Source organism: Natator depressus, chromosome 9, assembly GCF_965152275.1.
Source record: "Natator depressus isolate rNatDep1 chromosome 9, rNatDep2.hap1, whole genome shotgun sequence".
NCBI lineage: Eukaryota > Metazoa > Chordata > Testudines > Cheloniidae > Natator > Natator depressus.
Window position 1 is genome coordinate 49,047,408 of NC_134242.1, and position 17,789 is coordinate 49,065,196.

The following is a 17,789-nucleotide window of genomic DNA, read 5'->3' on the forward strand; positions in this document are numbered from 1 at the left end:
GGACTGTTGGTCTGACCCAGTCTGGCCGTTCTTATGAGAAAAGCGGGAGAACGCTTCATTTAAGAATCCAGCTGGGGTTAGGTGTGTGTTAGCTCCCAGACTTTGAGAAACCAGCCCCATGGCAGTGAACTCAGAATCCAACAGGCCCTAGCCTCAAGGGAATTTCAGCATGCTTAGCTCTTCCAGAAAACATTTTAAACTGGGAAAGACACTGCAAGGTAGGATGGCAGCACATCCCGCGTCAGGGGATACCGACACGCCACTGCAGGGCATCTGAGTGCAGCAGGAATGCTAAGCAAAGGCCACAAACAAGTGAACTTTATGCTCTAGATGTTTCCTTGACCATACGGATCTCCTCTCATTGCCAGTTGCCATTACCAGCAAGTTTCCAGCCAATGGCAGTGAAGACTGGTTAGCAGCAACTTCCGGCTCACTGGGCAAAGTGAACTTGTTCTCAGGCCAGTGCCTTACAGACAGCCACTTTGCTAAACCTCTTGCCTGAGGCTTCCTGGAATGGGCTTGGACACTGAGCTACCCTCCCCAGGTGTGAGAGGGATCCCTTAGCTCTGAGGGGAAGTATAGGGGCTGCTTGCTGCCAGCCTCCTTTGCAAGCACGACATTCACTTCATTTAACAAACTCGCTCGGTAAAGTTTCACCACCATTTATTTGAGACGCAGTAATTTACATGTAAACACAGACACCTGGGTGGTAAGGCACTTGGTGAGACCAGGCAAGGAGACAAATCACCACTCAGACGGGCTTCAGCAGCCAGGGATTTCTGGGCTGCGTTTCCTTCAGTCTTCTTGTCTAAGGAGCAGCTGATTCACAATGCACCCCAGATGGTATCTGCCACAGGCACAGACACAACCTCGCTGCAGAGAAGTCCATTCCTCAGTATGAAACCTTGTCAGCAGGACACAGCTCCTAAACAGCTAAATACAGACAGAAAGATTTGCTATTTCCCCAAACACTTGGATGGCACAAGTGATACTGAGACCGATTCCCTGGAGATACTGCTCCTGGGGTTTCCTCTGTTCAGAAATAGGCATGTAAAAAGCTCAGGGCTTGGCTGTGAAGTAACCAGGTTTAGTGCTGGTTTCCTGCATTAAGAAACTATACTCCAATAAACCCAGGAACACTGACTCTGGACCAGACAGGCTGGATAACCAAGCGAAGCTACTTCTGGAGCTGTGTATCCATTTTCTCAAGCAGGCAGTCTCTTTCTATGCACAGAATTGCACACATGGCCAGGGGCATTATGGAAGCAGCAGGAGATTTTGTATCTTCTGCTGAAATACTGGGGATTTATTGGCCACTGCTGGAGGCAGGCTACAAGGGATGAGGATGCAATGGGCTTCCCTGGGACAGGAAGTACAGCTATTCTGATTCCTTCGGAAGCATTAAAAGAATGACATTGAAGAATACAGCAACCGGTGGGGTGGGGGGATTCTACGGTGGGAAACATGCAGCCACTGAAGTGAGCTGTAGAGCAACAAGCAATCACAGGAAAGGATCTGGGTGGGGTGGGGCTGAGGTGTGCCGAGAAGTACTCTGTGCCAGAAGGAAAGGAGCAGGCCAGCTGTGGATGCAGCAAGGGCACTTGTGGTCTCCTGAATCCAAAACAACAGGAACCATGATCCTTGTGAACCAAGCAAGGGGAAGTCTGGTCTGGGCTCCAGCATGGTAAGTAACCCAGGCACAAGCTCCCCAGTACCCCCAGGCACAATCACCCTGGCAGGGGGCCTGTTAACCCTCGAGCCTGTAGCATTAGCTCAGCTCCAGTGAAAGCCCCACTGCACAGCACACGGAGACTGGGGAGGAGGGAGGCAGTGACACATTGCAGCCTTGCAGGAGGCCTCGTCTGAACAGACCTGAACTCCGTGTGCCAGGGCAAGCAGAGCTGCTTTTGCTGTGCAGGTGGGCACACAAGTGGCTCGTTTATCACAGCCAGCCCAGTCCTCACTAAGCTCTACCTCCACCACAGCCATCTTAAACCAACCACCATGAGAATGCCAGTCACCGGCACTTCAGAGAGCCCAAGGGCACCGGACACACTTGGCAAACCTCTGTGGAGGCCAGGAGCTCCAGTATGGCACTAAATGTGGCAGCACTTCACCAGGGTCAGAAAATGGCCCCGTAGATTTTTCCAAAGCCCACTGGCAGCTCCCCAGCAACACAGACATTCACATTTAAACAAGCACCATTTAAAACGAGACCATCACGTCTCCTCCTAGATTTAAAAAGATTTAAGAACTGAAGTTGTCCTCTGCCTTGGCCTGTGCAGAGAAGAGGCAGTGCAGGCAGCAAGTTAAAACACCATCTGGTTGCTGAGGATTGCACCATCCCCATAAATGCACAATCCGGTATTCTGAGCAGCTGCTGCGCCCGGTCCATCATGAGCTCTTTCTGCCGTTGAGCAGGGAAACGCTCTGGTCTTTTTCATTCAATTTCAGGTGTGTCCAGCTGAATTTCTTAATCAGGGTGCCTGGTATCAACGCCACCATGGCTATGGCCAGTAGCTTAAACAACGTGCCCCAGGAGAAAATGGCATCCAGGGAGGTGATCTGTGAGAGGATGGCACCCGTCTGCACACAGATGAAGTTATAGGGGATCAGACCTGGAAGAGAAGAGGGAGAAGCCTGTTACTAGACAACCATCCCTAGTGCCCTGGTGTGTCTTCAGGATGGCTCCGGCTAGACACCATAGATCTGTACTGCTCGGAGATGGCATGCAGGGTCCAGTGTAAGACACTGGTCAAAGATCACATCTTCTCTGCATCCAGGTGTGCTGACAAAGTGAGAGCTGCACATGGGGGAGTATAGCTCGGTGCCCCTGGAAGGGTCACTTTCCTTCGCTAGCACTAAGGGGGACTAACCATTGTGAAGCAGGAGACGGACAAGCAATGCCCCCTCTCTGCCCCTCCATCCTGGGGAAGGATTTCTGGACAGGCTGTGCCCAGCCTCATCTAACACAGCTGGGGTCCTGTCACTGGGAATGCTCCGCTCCCAGCCCCTGACATAGCCAAGTGGCCAACCTGGCTGCAGCAGCGCACTGGGCAATCTGCATCAAATATGCTGTACAGCACCTGGAGAGAGGGCAGCACACATGGGGCTGGGGCCAGGGGTGAGCTTCTGCAGGGCCATTGTGTGGGTTTGTGCGAACAGGGGACATTAGAAATCACTCGTGTTGGACAGTGGAGCTGCAATGCCATTTCCCAGCACTCATTAAAAACCAGTGGGCATCGGGACACCCGACGACAGCTAAGTTCTCTAAAGGAACAGCCATTTCACCCTGGGAAGAGGTGACAGTGTAAGGGCACAGACAGCAGCGAATCAGGAAACTAACACAGCCACGTGACTGTTGCTGTGGGACCCTTAACGATGGAATTCCTCAAGTGTAGCATGGTACGTTCTCAAGCTTGCTGGGTTCTAATAACAGCATAGAGTAGGTTGGGTTTGATCCCCTCCTGAACACAGAGCCTGCGCGCCCCCAGCCCCAGCCCCTTACCGATAAGGACGGAGAAGAAGAACTGAGAAACCGGGATGTTCAGGATCGGAGACGCCAGGTTCAGAAACCAGTTTGGGGTCATGGGGAAAAGTCTCAGAAACAACAAGAAGAAAAATAAGCAGCTCCTGTTCTCCTCCACCTGCCATTGGACAAGAGAAACCAGGTCAGTGCTGCCACTGCCTGTTACTGGCCAACTACTGCAGAGCCGAGACACCCAGTCTGACACGAGCAGAAGGTCAGGACTTCATTTCAATAAGCCACAATGTAACATCAGCCCAGAATAAAAGCAAGCCAGAGTAGCTTAGTACCACCGTACCCACATGCACCAGGATCAGCTTCGTCTGTGCAGCAGCTGCACCCAGTGAACATACGCGCAAACCTGGGGCATGAAAGACCAGTGGAAAAGGGGGCAATCACTGACGGACAGACATGATCGAAAAAAACACTTACACAAAGGGCAGTTGCATTCCCTGCAACTTACCCTGCTTTCTGGCAGCGCCATTCTGCTAGTGAAAATTGGTTCCCAAGGTCACTGTAATGGGTAGTCCTTAAAATTAAAAAGGCAGCCGAGTGACAGTGTGGAAGGGAAGGGTGAACATGCAACCTTAGCCCTGTCCCTTGAGCATCTCCTTAACAGCGTAAGTGCACCTTTTGCTGTGTCCAGGCAGCAGCACTGGGAGAAAGCATTAGGATGTGATCAGCCAGACGTTCTCCACACCCGCAGGGCTTGCTCCTGCCAACGCTTACCTGACTGACTCCACTCCCGCTAGGAAACGCTCCGCCTGACAGCAGTGTTTTCAGGCTCGGGCCCCCAGTAACACGGCTGTTGGGAGTGTTCCCAGTGCTGTACATGGGCACCGATCAATTCTAACAGCACAATACTGCCTAAGGGAGGCTTTGCACTTAGTGGCCAGACTTTGGAGGGGTTAAAAAGGACAAAGAAGGACACAGCAAGCCCCTCCCTCCTGTCCCATGGAGCCCATCAACTTCCTTAGCACAATAGACACCTGTCAGCTTGGCCAGCCACTACCCCATGCTCCGCTGACTCTTGGGGCTGCGGGCTAAGGAGGCACTGCCATTCCTGTGCAGACCCCTCGGGGCACAGTTCAAGGCAGCATCAGTCTCTCACCCCCTACCCCGGCCAGCACTCAGCCTCCAAGCTGCATTCTCCACAATATTATTCTGCAGTTAAAACCACTCTAAAGCTCTTGTGCAGCAAACGTCTTCAGCCAACCTACATCCTTTGCTCTGTTTAACAGACACAAGACTAAGAGGGCTGGCTTAAAGCAGCTTCCAGCCCTTGTAATGCCTTAGATCATTTTAAGGATTTGTACCAATTTACATTGCAAGACAAGAGCAGCCTCCCCATATGCTCCCGGACAGTCCTAGCAGGGGATGGCAGGTGGACTGGACAGCAGGCACGAACAGGCGGGGCACCAAGTCAGGCGGTCTCTGTGCCAGAGCTGATTTTTAAATGTGAATACAGGAACTGAATCTACGCCAAGTTTCTGTTTGCAGAATTCAGCCATTATTGCTTGAGAGCTCAGAGTATCCCACCCTTCCTAAGTGTCCACTGCATTTTATTCTTGTCAGCTGTACTGGTCAAGCAGGGTTATGGCAGAACGAGCTAGTATCTTCCTGGGCATCAAAGTTACTTACCAAGTTCCAGCTAGTTACACCTGCCTTCAAAGAGGTTGCTAAGGCATCTTTGAAGGCCCAATTTGGCCTGCTGGCGACAATGCATGAGAAAGCAGAGCCCAGCTCAACTCTCAGAATCCAGGGTGCATTTACCTTTGAGAGGAGCAGAGAGAGACTGACACACAAACACGGAACCCCCTGGAGCCACTCATCCAATTCCTTTTCAAAGCAAACTGGTCTGATGCTAGAGGGCACTACCATGCCCCTGCTCTCAGAGCAGGAGTACCTACTCCATTATCCAAGGGATAGCTAATATGGTTAGTTCTCCCTCTGAAAAGCTCATGTTGCTTACATTTTGGGTCCACTGGACTGATTCCAAAGCCAGAAGGACAATAACTGCCATGGTGGTAGGACACAGGGGACTAAGGAACCACAAATGCAAGCCCTGAGCTAAGACGGGGCTGTAGAATCACAACTCAGCTCTGCTCCAGTCAGCCCATCACCGGGGGTTTGTCCCCATGCCCTGAGCAGAGGGACTAGCAGCAAGGATCTCTTTACCTTTCTTTGCAGCATGGCCACTTTATCAGGAAACCAGTAGACTACAAACTGTTTTCCAAAGGCCCCGGAGAGCAGGTAACAGCAGGTGGCACCCACGGAAGTCAAAGCAGAGCACAGCAAGAGCCCCATCCATGGTCCAAACAGAGCCCCAGCAAGGATGTTCTGGTAGAACAAAAGCAGGGAGTGAGACTTTATGAATAAGAGACTGGACAAAAGCATTCAGCAATGCGTACACAATCACAGCCAGCCCAACCCTCCTCTGGCCACATGGGTAGCTTGATGGGGACCCGGCCATCCCCTTTGCTCCCACAGGGGCACAGCTTCACTGCCTGTTGTGGACTTTCTGTACTAAAGCTCCAGAGAGAGGATCCCCCATCCAGAGAAGGCAGAGAGTTTGGGGACAGCATCAACCGTTCCAAAGAGAGGAGCTCTGTCACCTTCGCATAAGATGCCAGCCACATCTGGGGCAGGGAAGCACCTAGCTCAGTTGTGGCCTCCGAGTGCCACCATAACACAAATGGTTAAAACTCATGGCTCATTCTAGAAACTTCACCAGTGCAGGAGAGCAGTGTCTGAACTGACCACTGCAGTCTCAGTGCTTGAGTCAGGCAGCTCAGCTGCCTTATGGAGAAGACTCACTCGGTTCTTCCCTCAGTCCCTTAGTTTCAGGGCTTGAAAGGTACCTGGTTCAGGTGACCTAAAGCATTTCCACAGTGCAGCCAGCATCTTAGCAGAGGTTGTCTCATGGGCGCCTCCCCCTTCCCATTTGTGATCAGACAATAGGCCCAGGCCAACTACAACCTCTGCTGACATGGAATGGTAATAGCAGAGGAATATTTAGAACTTATTTAAAGCTATTCAAGGTGGCAGAAACCAGGGTGAACCAGAAACATGGACATGAGTAAAGTGCTTGAGCACCGCACAACAGTCTGATTGAAAACCAGCTCTATCCAAACTCAACCAGGTGCACAATAAGTGGATTACTAACAGATCACCACATGTAATCATTGGGTGGAATCCTGCAGAGATTGGACCTCAGCCCAAGGCTGTTCAATATTAATATTTTTATCAACAATTTAGAGATAAACATAGAGTCACTGTAGATATTGTATATGGAAAAACTGGCTGTTTCCTAAATAACGAGGAAGGCGGGGGTGGGGTGTCATACAGAGACAACAGGATCACTTGGTAAACTGGGCACGATCCAAAACTACACATTTTAATATGGCCAAACATAAGGTCACATCTATAAACAGAGAATGTCAGTCACATGGCATGTGGAACCGTAGCCTGAAAGCAGTGACTCTGAATAGGACTTAAAAGTCATTAAACTGAGCATGAGCTTCCAGTGCGAGGCTTTGACCCTTGGAGGTATAACCGGGGGAATATAAAGGAACAGGGATGAGCTTCACCCCATAGCGTTGTCGCTAAACCTTGATGGTGCAGCCCCCATAGTGTTTTTTATCTGCCTCTGGCTAGTAGGTCTAGTCCCCAGGCAAGGGGTGTGCAATGCATTTCTCAAACTCCCAGAGAGGAGTCCTGTTCACGCGGAAGCAAGATGACAGGCCAGGACAGTGGGGGTTAAATGGTGACCCCAATAAACGAGAGAGCCCAGTGAGTGGGCTAAGACCCTACGGCAAATCCCAGCTTTGGAAAGTCTGGTGAGGGAAAAGGAACAGAGTGCTAGAGAGCTGAGCAGGTGCGTACCAGAAAGCTGGAGCCGGGGATGGCAAAGGATTGCTTGTAGAGGTAGGCAGCACAGAACAGCAGCAGCACATAGCTCTGGTGCTCTTGCTTATAATACTGTAGAAACTCTGCAAGCTCTCGCAGCTCCTCCAGGTCTGATGGGAACTTGAGTGACCTGAGAAGGAAGAGGGAGATCCAGCTAAAAATGATAAACCCTTGACACTCCAAGCATCTCTCAGACATTCTGCACACATTAACAAATGGACAGCCAAGGTCAAATATCTTCACCTGATTTTACAAATGGGGAAAACTGAGGCAGGTTAAGTTACTTTGGGTCAGAGGAAGTCTGTGGCAAACTGTCTAGTGACTTAAGTTCCCTCTAAGCTGCGTGGCCATGCAGCAGGCTATAAAGATCCATGTAGGCACGCAGCCTGGAGAGGTGAGAGGTAGGGGAGCAAGTTGGGGCACGCAGGGCTGCCGGCAGGGAGAGGCGCCTCTCGCCCTGGCCCCAGCCCCAGGGCTGTTGTGGAGAGAGGGCTGGAGGAGTCCTCTCTCCCCGGGGCAGCCTGCACCCCAAACCCCTCATCCCTGGCCCCACCCCAGAGCCCACACCCCCATCCAGAGCCCTCACCCCTGTACCTCAATTCTCTGCCCCCGCCCTGAGGCCCCTCCCACACCCAGAAGCCCTCTTCCCCAGCTCCAACCCAGAGCCCTCACCCCTGCACCCACCATCTGCCCCAGCCCTGAGCCCCCTCCTGCATCCCAAACCCCACATTGCCAGCCCCACCCTAGAGCCTGCATTCCCAGCCAGAGCCCTCACCCCCCTGGTACCCCATGCCCAACCCTCTGCCCCAGCCGAACCCTCACCCAAACCCTTCATCTCTGTCCCCACCCCAGAGCCCACACCCCAACCCTCTGCCCTAGCCATGAGCCCTCTCCCACTCTCTGAACCCTTTGGTCCCACCCCCACCACACATCACCTCGATATTCGGTTCACATAACAAAATTAATTCTGCACATGGATATAAAAAATTAGAGGGAACATTGCTAGTGACTCAAGGACATTCTCATTTGAAGAATAGAGTTCCTAGGAAATCCACCAGCAGGCTTTACACCAACCTAGGTCTTTTCTAAGTGTGAACAGCAATGCTATATTGCAGAGCAAGCTCCTGCTTTATCTACGCAGTGCACCCATTCAGTTGACAAACATTCCCATGACCGACCTTTGCTCAGCGGACCCATCCAGCCTGCACAGAACAAGCTGAAACTGCCAGAAAAAAAAGAGAGAGAGAGTTTTCCCTACCTGGTCTTCAGCAAACTGAAAATTAACAGTACTGTTTGCATCCAGCCTGGAGCATTCATCTCCTACCCTGAAGCAGGACTGAAAACAGCATCCAGGACATCACTAGATGGGACTGGAGCCAGTGCACAGATCACCATGCTGCGTGCAAGCAGCCGACATTCCTCACAGAGGACGTGTTGGAGACACCAGTGCCAGGATCTCTTGGCCACCATGGCACTGACTATCCCAGGTTGCTGCTGGCCCGTCTCATACCACTGGCTGCCCTCTGGATCTGGTGTTTGGGCTGAGTATGGAGGTGTGACAACTGGAGATTTTACCCATGGCAGGGACTGACTGTTGCCTCCTGCAATTTGAGGTTGGGGCTAGGCACTTTGATGGCCCTTCCTCAGAGATTAATTGGACCTGGTCATTTCTTGAAGAAGAATATTGTTCATACCCTTCTGCTGGTTGAATAGGACTGTATGAAGATCTTTTACCTTTCACTACTGGTTAAGTGCTGTGCATCTTCCTTATTGGTTTCCACCTCACAGGTCATCATGGGTTACATCTCTCCTCTGGCAACTGATGGAGAAAGCTCAAGTGGCAGAAATCTCACACTGAATTGGACAAATTGCTTCATAACATATCTTGAAATCTCATGCTGTGGGTGTGCAAAAGTTTCTTTGCTTCCACCACTGTATCCACTAAGTCTCACTCAGATGATTTATGCTGATGAATGAACGAATAGGAAACAGCTGTTACTCTGTAAGCAACAAAACTCCAACACACCAAGCAGATTCCGACAGAACCACCTGCTTCTGTGGCTGCAGAGTGATTTCTGGAGAGTTCAAACACTGAATTGTCTCTGGTTGGACAAGGGCTGCTGGTATCACTGTGTTCCACAATCTACTCTTTGGACTAGCATCCGACCTGACTGGGGAAGACCAGCAGGGGACACTTGTCCATTGTTGTCTGAAACACCCATAAAATGCAACGCAGTTAAAGAGAGAGTGCATCTACTATCACCATCAAAGTGCGTATCGTAAACAATTGTCAACCATACAAAATCTGCACAGCTATCAGGATTTGTTCAAGCTTGGGGAAACTGTTACAGAGAAAGATAAAATGAGCTTAACAGACAGATACCCATTCTTAGATATCATGGCCTGAATCCCCTCGCAGAGTCAATGAGTTAATTCACTCAGAGAGAGAAAAATCAAGGGGACCCATTCAAGTCTCCTGCCTTTTGTCCTACCTCTAAGCATCTGTTAGCCCTCTTCTCTCTGAAAAAGTAAAAGAACGCCCAGCCCTCTGCTGGCCTATACAGTTCATTTAAAGAACACCACATCCTTTCTACAGAGCCAGATAGCAGTCTGGAATATGTCAGTCTGTGCGAGGGGCCACACACTGGCATTCCAGTTCGATAGGGGAGTCCACATCTCTACACATATCTCATCATTAAAGGAGTTTTCACTGTGTGCACGCATGTGTTTTTCACTTGCCATGCTCCACAACAGCGTTCTACCCTTGACCGTCAGAGACCTTTTTGCACCTTATTGGCAAAATAACATTAAGCTAGAAAGAGTTACTGGTCAGTACAAGTCACCTGGTTTCACCCCAAGCAGTAAGGCATGAACAGGTCTTCAGCAGGGTCAGATCCTCAGCTGATATTAATTGTCCTTGCGCCATTGACCTCAGTGGAGCTATGACAATTTGCACCAGCTGAGGTTCTGCCCCAAAGAGCACAGGGGCCTAGAGAACAAACTCAGGTAACACATAGCAAACGGTATATTAGAATCCACAGTTAAGTGATGCAATGAGAGCTAGTACCTGTGGGTAGGGTGGGCTATTGCTTGCTCTGACTTGTTTTCTGGGTGGTAATTCCTGGTTTTGGGGCAACAAAGGGCTCAAAGCTGGCCAAACCTTTTTTAGGCAGAGCTAAAAATCGAAAGGAATCCCAACTAGAGATAGACCGCATGTGTCTAGGCTTTTATGTGCTTGCTGTTAAAAAAAAAAAAAAAAAAAAAAAAGTAGTTTAACTAAGAGTTACCTGGCCTTGCACCTGCCTACTTGAGCAGTCACTCTCCCAGGACCATAGTGTCACAGTGCAGAGAAGCAGAAGGCCCTTTGGTTCTGAGGAGCCAGAAGCGGGGTATTCTCTATGAGGGTCCTCCACATCAGAATTCACTCTTCCTAGGTGTCATATGGCCCAAATGTGTTGCCGTTCAGAGCACATTACACAGCCTCTCCTTTTACAGGGGCTTTTGGGATGGGGGACACAACCTCAGGGCTGCTATTTCAGAAGCAGGGTATTTTCTTTATACAGTGCTGCTGTAAGGGCTAGGCCTGGTCCACATTTAAAAGGTCGACATAGCTAAGTGGACAACAGGTGTGAAAAAAAAATCAAACCCTTGAATGCCATACTTATACCACCCTAGCCCCCAGTGCAAACACATCTATGTTAATGTAAGAATACTATCATCATCAGGGATGTGGCACTCTTACACTGACAGAAAAACCTCTTCTGCAGGTGTAGGTTGCATCTGTGCTATGGGGTTATGCCGACATTGTCGGCATAACCCCATAGCATAGACATACCATCAGTCAGCTATTGCTGGTGCATAATGGAATTTGCTGGAGCACTTGCCTTTTTGCTATTTGTTGTTTTAAAGAAGTATTAAGGACACCTACAGCTTTGGAGAGGGACCTTTCTTGCTACAATATAAATCAAAGGAATAAAACACAAAACATCTGCCAAATCCTAGCAGTCAGGATAGATGAAGGATCCTAGGAGGGTATGTCAAGCCGAAGATGACAGGCACTAACATTGTTAGTTTCAAAGCTTCTCAAAGATCTGATTTCACACTGACTTGCTATGGCTAAACATAGCTCAGAACATGCAACACCATATTTCTATGGATTTCACACCCTGCAAAGATCATCACATGGTGGGGATATATTTTTAGGCTGCCACCCTATATTAACAGGCCAACAAAAATCCAATATTTCACCCGTTCATCCTGAACATTACCCTCAGTCAAAATCAGATAGAGAAAACCCTCCTAACTCTTGAATCATTTAAAATCTTTTCACATGGGGAAATAGTGCATGCACCTGAAAGTTGCCATTTTCCATTGCAAAATGTGCACATGCATTAGATCACAACAGTCATTCTCCTCTGGGCTTTCCTCCAGGACACCCAAGGCATCACAGCAGTCCCTCAGCAAAGCACATTTCCCACAGCGCCGCCACCCTGCAAATTCTGTCGGCGGGGTGACAGACGGACGAAGCGAGGGTCGAAGGGTTTTCTCGAAAGCGGCTCCGGGATGCTGGGACGGTGGGCTGCAGGTGTACTAAAGCCCTAGATGGCCCAGCCTGTTGGTCCCACCCTGGCCCACATGCTCCCGGACCCCAGCACCCCGCCTGCAGGCCCGGCCCTGTGCCCCACACCACGGGCACCGGGCGCTGGCGGCAGCACCACGAGCCTGGGGAGCCCACGGGCGCTCGCGCCCAGCTCTGGTGACCCAGGGGTCCCGGGCCCACAGCGAGAGCGGCGCCGCCAGGCACGGGGGCGAGATGTGGGCGGCTCCCGCAGCAGGGAGGAGCCGCTTCCCCGGGCCAGAGAGGGCAGGACTGAAGCCGAGGTGGGAGGGAGGGGGCTGGGCCCGGCCGTCACCCACCTGTCGGCCCCGAGCGGGCCCCCCGGGCGCAGCCGCGCCGACAGCAGGTAGAGGCCGCAGGAAGCGGCCCCAAGCAGCGCCAGGAAACCGCAGAGCGGCCGCATCCCGGCGCGGGAGCTGTAGCGCCAAGAGCGCCGGGTGCCGGCGGTTCGCGGCGGCCGATCACGTGACCCACCGGCGGCTCGCCCCACGGAGCCACGTGACACGGGCCGGCGGCTCCTGCAACCCGCCTTGTTGCGGCCTCGCCCGCCCGCGTGAGAGCGATCGGCTCCCATGCGGCCTGAGGCCCCGCCCCGGGCGTCAGCGGGGTGGGCCCCGGGCCTCTGGTGCTCTCGCTCGCCACGGGTAGAGCTGGGGCTGCGGCTGCCTCCGGCCTTGGCTTATCGGGAGTTTGTGCCCTGGCGCCCCCGAGCCTGCTCGGCAGCAGCCCCCCGGGGTGGTTTGCGCGGGATTCTTCCCTCTGCGCGTCCCGACCTGCCCTGGCCCGCCCTGGCCCTCCGCCTTGCCACATTCACACAGAGCCTGCTCGGGTTGGCGCGGTGACCGGGGTCCGGGCCTGCCCTCCGCAGTGCTCGCCGCTCGCCTCTGTCGCGTGTTTTCACCTCCATTACCCGGTACTAATGGCCGTGTTGGATAGCACCCGCCCAAGGCTGAGCCTGTGGGGCCGCGGGAGATGTGGCCTCCCGGTTTGACAACGGACTGCTGGTTACTACTCTGTGGGCACAGCCTTTCCCATCGTGCTCCCACCCACCGTTTAGCAAATTCATCTCAACCCCATTGCCCCGGTTTGTTTAAGAGAACGTCAGGTGGGGCTGTGTCAAAAGCGTTATTAAAATCAAGATATCTCACGTCTGCTGCTTCCCTGCAATCCCCTAGTCCAGGAACTCTGTCAAAGGAGGAAATGAGGTTGGTTTCTTTGTGATGAATCCATGCTGGTTATTCCCTATAACCAGTGATGAGCTGCCAAAATCTTAACAATGGGTTCCCTCCTCACCCCGCGAGGGGGTCATTGCCCACCCCTGCCTCCCGGGACTCCTGCCCCATCCAGCCCCCCCTGCGTTCCTTGACGCCCTCCCCCCCCCAGGACCCCTGTCCCATCCACCCCTGTCCCCTGACTGCCCCCAGAACCGGGCAGGAGGGTCTCGTGGGCCAACGTAGTGGGTGCCCACCCCAGCCCTAAGAGCCAGAGGCACCTGCCAGGGGGCGAGGTGGGAAGTCCTGGCTGTGCTTACCTAGGGCAGCTCTCAGGAAGCATCCGGCAGGTCCCTCTGGCTCCTAGGGGCAGGGGAGCGTAGCTGAGGGGGAGCAGCCGCTCACCCCACTGAGCACATCAAAAGTGACGCCTTAGGCACCAACTCCCTGGGTACTCCGGGGCTGGAGCACCCACAGGGAAAATTGGTGGGTGCAGAGCACCCCCCGGCAGCTCCCCACCCCGTGTCCAGCCCCAGCTCACCTCCGCTCCGCCTCTGCCCCCTCCCCTGAACGCACTGCCCCGCTCTGCCTCTCGGCCCCCCCCCCCCCGGCTTCCCGCGAATCAGCTGTTCGGCGGGAAGCCTGGGAGGACTGAGAAGCAGGCCGTGGCTTCCTGCTCAGGCCAAGGGTGGCGGAGGTGAGCTGGGGGGGGGGGAGCGGTTCTCCTGCGCACCCCCGCCCCAGGTTACCTGCTGCGGCGCGGGCAGCCCTCGCAACCCCCCCGCCCGAGCTCACCTCCGCTCTGCCTCCCTGGGCCTGAGCCGGAAGCCGCCGCTTGCTTCTCAGCCCACCCCGGCTTCCCACGCGAACAGCTGATTCGCGGGAAGCCGGGGGTGGGGGGCGGAGAAGCAGAGCGGGGCAGCATGTTCAGGGGAGGAGGCGGAGCGGAGGTGAGCTGGGGGTGGGGCGGGGAGGTGCTGGTGGGTGCTCTGCACCCACCAAATTTTCCCCTTGGGTGCTCCAGGGCTGGAGCACCCATGGAGTCGGCGCCTAAGGCGCCACTTTTGGCCGGTTAAATTTAGATGCCCTTTTAGAACCGGTTGTCCCTCGCGGAACAACCGGTTCTAAAAGGGCTTCTCAATTTAACAACTGGTTCTAGCGAACCGGTGTGAACCGGCTCCAGCTCACCACTGCCTATAACCCTATTATTCTCCAGGTGCTGACAAATTGTTTAATAATTAGTTCCAGTATCTTTCAAGGTATCAAAGTTAGGCTAATTGACCTATAATTCCCTGGACCCTCTTTGTTCCCCTGTTTTAAAGACAGGTACTATGTTTACCCTTCTCCAGTCTTCTGGGCCCTCACCCATCCTCCTGGAGTTCTCAAAGGTAATTGCTAATGGTTCCAAGATTACTTCAGCTAGTGTTTTAAGTACCATAGGATTAATTTAATCAGGCCTGCCAACTTGAATACATCTAATTTATCTAAATAGTCTTTAACCTGTTCTTTCCCTATTTTGGCTTTCATTCCTTCCCCCTTGTTAATTGTGTTGAGTGCAGGGACTGTCTCCTACTCTGTGTCTGTGCTAGGGCCTGATTTCAGTTGGACGTTTCTAGGGTCCACCATAACACAAATAATAGTATAAAAAAGTACTGAGCACCCACAACTGAAATTGAAGTCAGTAGCAAAGATGAGTTCTCAGTACTTTTTGTATTATTATTTGTATTATGGTAGACCCTTGAGAGCGCCAGCTGAGATGAGGCCCCAGCAGAGACAGAGTAAGAGACAGTCACTGCACCAGAGAGTGTTGAACCTAAATAGGCCAGACAGACAAAGGGTGAGAGAAAGGAAATATTCTTATTCTCATTTTATGTTGGCCATAATAATTTGTTGTAAGCATGTGCCCGTGCTGCCATTGTACCCCCCAACACTGCTACCCCATGAAGCTGCCAGAGAAACATTTCCTTTTCCCCCCTGACATATGTAGAATTTTTGCCCTGGGGATAAACAATATTCAGTCCTGTACTTACTATAGATTTAAGGCTGAACAACTTTTTGGGGCTAGTAGAGAGAGCTTTAGTCCCAGTTTCCCAGTGGTGCACACACTTGCATCACTCCCTAAAAGATCCTGGAATAGTGGCCATTAAAATTACATTTCTGTACATGGAAAAGCTATTTTATGTCATTTTAGATGTCTACAACTGTATCAGTTATGATTTTTCTCTCCCGTGGAAGCCTTTAGAATTAGATTCACACTGCTAAGGAAGCCTGGCTTTACAGGCAGCAATATATAAAAAATAATTCTCAGAAAGTATTTAAAATAGTTTTATTGTACAGTAGGTGTCTTGCACAAAGTACATGGTGATGTGGTGCTGTATGAAGGTTTTCTTGGCATGAGTCATGCAGCGTTCCCACCCAAATGCCAATAAAACCAGTATATAAAGGATAGATAGATATGTGTGTGTGGCACTATATTATAGGAGACATTGGCGGTGACCTCTATATCAAGGTTGTCTAGCACTTTCCATTATAACGCCCTATTATCAATTGCTTATATTTATTAAACAGAGGCTGAAATTTTCCATGATGGGGTGTTCATCCCACACTAGCCCTGGCAGGGTTAACAAGGCAAGAGAGGCTAATTAGCCATTCGATGCACCTGGAGGGAAAAAATGATCCAATGGGTATGTCTACACAGGAAAGAAAACCCTGTGGCTGGGCTGTGGGTTCTGTTTCATTGCTGTGTAGACTTTGGGGCTTCTACTGCACAGGATCCTAGAGCCCCAGCTTCAGCCTGAGCCTAGAGGTCTACACAGCAATGAAATAGCCCCGCAGTCTGATCCTCGCAAGCTTGAGTCTGCTGGCGCAGCTGTGGGTTTTCTTTCCTATGTAGACATACCCAGTGAGGCTTAGCTGGGAATGAAGCTCACCTGGGCAGAAACAAGTGGGGCTTCTATAAAGCCAGAGAGCTGGCAACAGAAGGAGAAGGGCCTGCAGTGAGAGAGTCTGCAGTCACAGTCCCTGATACAAGGGGGAAGAGTAGGAGCCTGTGATAGGCAGTGTAGGAAGCCATTTAGGGAAGGAGCAATAAGGGTTGGGAGACTAAAGACCTGAGCTGCTGGGTTGAGGGTCCCTTGACTGGAACCCAGTGTAGATGGTGGGCCTGAGTTCCCCCACAAGTCACTGCAGGAAGGGCATGCTAGGGGCAACCTATCTGGAGACTGCCAGGGACAGTTTGGAAGGAGACTTTGATAATACTGTGGAAGAGGGGGAATTTCAGTGTGACTTAGCCAGAGAGCTAAGCCTCTAAGAGGAAAGTGCTGCAACTCTGGGAGCAAATGAATAGGATGAGCAATTGCAGGAAGGAGTGTCAGACCATGTGGCAAGCTAATCTCCAGATGGGCCAGTAGGAGGCGCCAGAGCCCTAAAAGCATTCCTCACTACAGCTGGGTATTGGCCTCAGGCTGAATTTTTATGCAAAGCTTTAGTAAAAATTAAATTTATTAAAGTTTTCTGAGAACGAGGCATGTGAAAAACAGGTAGATTTGCTAATATAAAATTTCCCATCTGTTTTTTTGAAGAGTCTCTCAGGGTTCGAGCTAGGGTTTGAAATTTGACAGGGTCTTGTGGTCAGAGATTTGACTAAGTTATGAGCCACAGAATTTGGTTCTGGCCTCTCTCTAAACATTGCTCACCATATGTGTTTATAGTAAGGTTGTCCTTCTGCATGAGGGTGTTTCAACTTGTGATTCTAAGGTTTCTTGCCTGATATCACTGTTTTAAAGAAACTTTTTCTTTACACAAACTGGTTTAAAGTCCTAACTACCAAAACCACAAGCTTGAAAACTTGCTTTATGTAAAAAGGAATGTTTCACTTCTAAGTTATTGCTATCAGAATGAAAGTGTCGATTACTACATATAACACCAGTTATTTAGCTTTAACTTTTATTAGGTATGCGTATGCACATGTAGCAAATCATTGCTTTCAGTGGAAAGAAAAGTCCTATTCTGATGGTAGTTTCATCATAAAATAACCATACCTATTGTAAGAAGTTAATAAGCCAAAAGTACTGTCTGAAAATGATACCTCCACTACACTGAATTGGCTTGTGGCAAAGCTTTATTTACCATCAAAAGACATCTTTTAAAAAAATAAATAATTTCTAATAATTGTTTTATAACCAATCATTTCCTAATCAAAATGAAGATGGCTAGTTTATAAGCCGAGAACGGTAGTCTCCTGCAATATCCTTGCTGTTCCTCAGTAGCTTATGTTTGGGAAGCACTCTGAGCTCCTTGGATGGAAGGCATTGTGAGTCTAAAACATTTTTTTTTTAATACCACCACCATAAATGATTTGAGAGTCACTGCATGGGCAGCAGGACACCTGGAGAGCAAGAGGAATTGCACTATAGTTTGACATCCACAGATGACAAGACGTGAAGACACTTGAAAATTAGTCCTTTTTTCCCCCTGCCATTTCCCCACAGTATGTGAAATGTGTGCTGTTGTCAGTATAACATGG

General features: G+C 50.9%; 1 protein-coding gene across 9 annotated transcripts; it reads right to left on the minus strand.

Moving 5' to 3' along the window:
* Positions 1-662: 662 nt before the first annotated feature.
* TMEM41A (transmembrane protein 41A) lies at positions 663-14,080 on the minus strand. 9 transcript variants are annotated; one of them, XM_074964113.1, is made up of 7 exons: positions 11,787-12,134; positions 10,503-10,673; positions 9,170-9,401; positions 7,412-7,565; positions 5,705-5,866; positions 3,509-3,647; positions 663-2,618 (listed from the first exon to the last, which is right to left on the minus strand). In XM_074964113.1, exons 3-7 carry the CDS (start codon positions 9,229-9,231, stop codon positions 2,395-2,397), a joined length of 741 nt encoding a protein of 246 aa, XP_074820214.1. In that variant the 5' UTR covers positions 9,232-9,401; positions 10,503-10,673; positions 11,787-12,134; the 3' UTR covers positions 663-2,394. The 9 variants fall into 9 exon arrangements, with proteins under 9 accessions (XP_074820214.1, XP_074820217.1, XP_074820218.1 ...); XM_074964116.1 differs by lacking the exons at positions 10,503-10,673; positions 11,787-12,134 and adding an exon at positions 14,060-14,080; XM_074964117.1 differs by lacking the exons at positions 10,503-10,673; positions 11,787-12,134 and adding an exon at positions 12,353-12,490 and having other exon boundaries at positions 9,170-9,254.
* Positions 14,081-17,789: the final 3,709 nt, after the last annotated feature.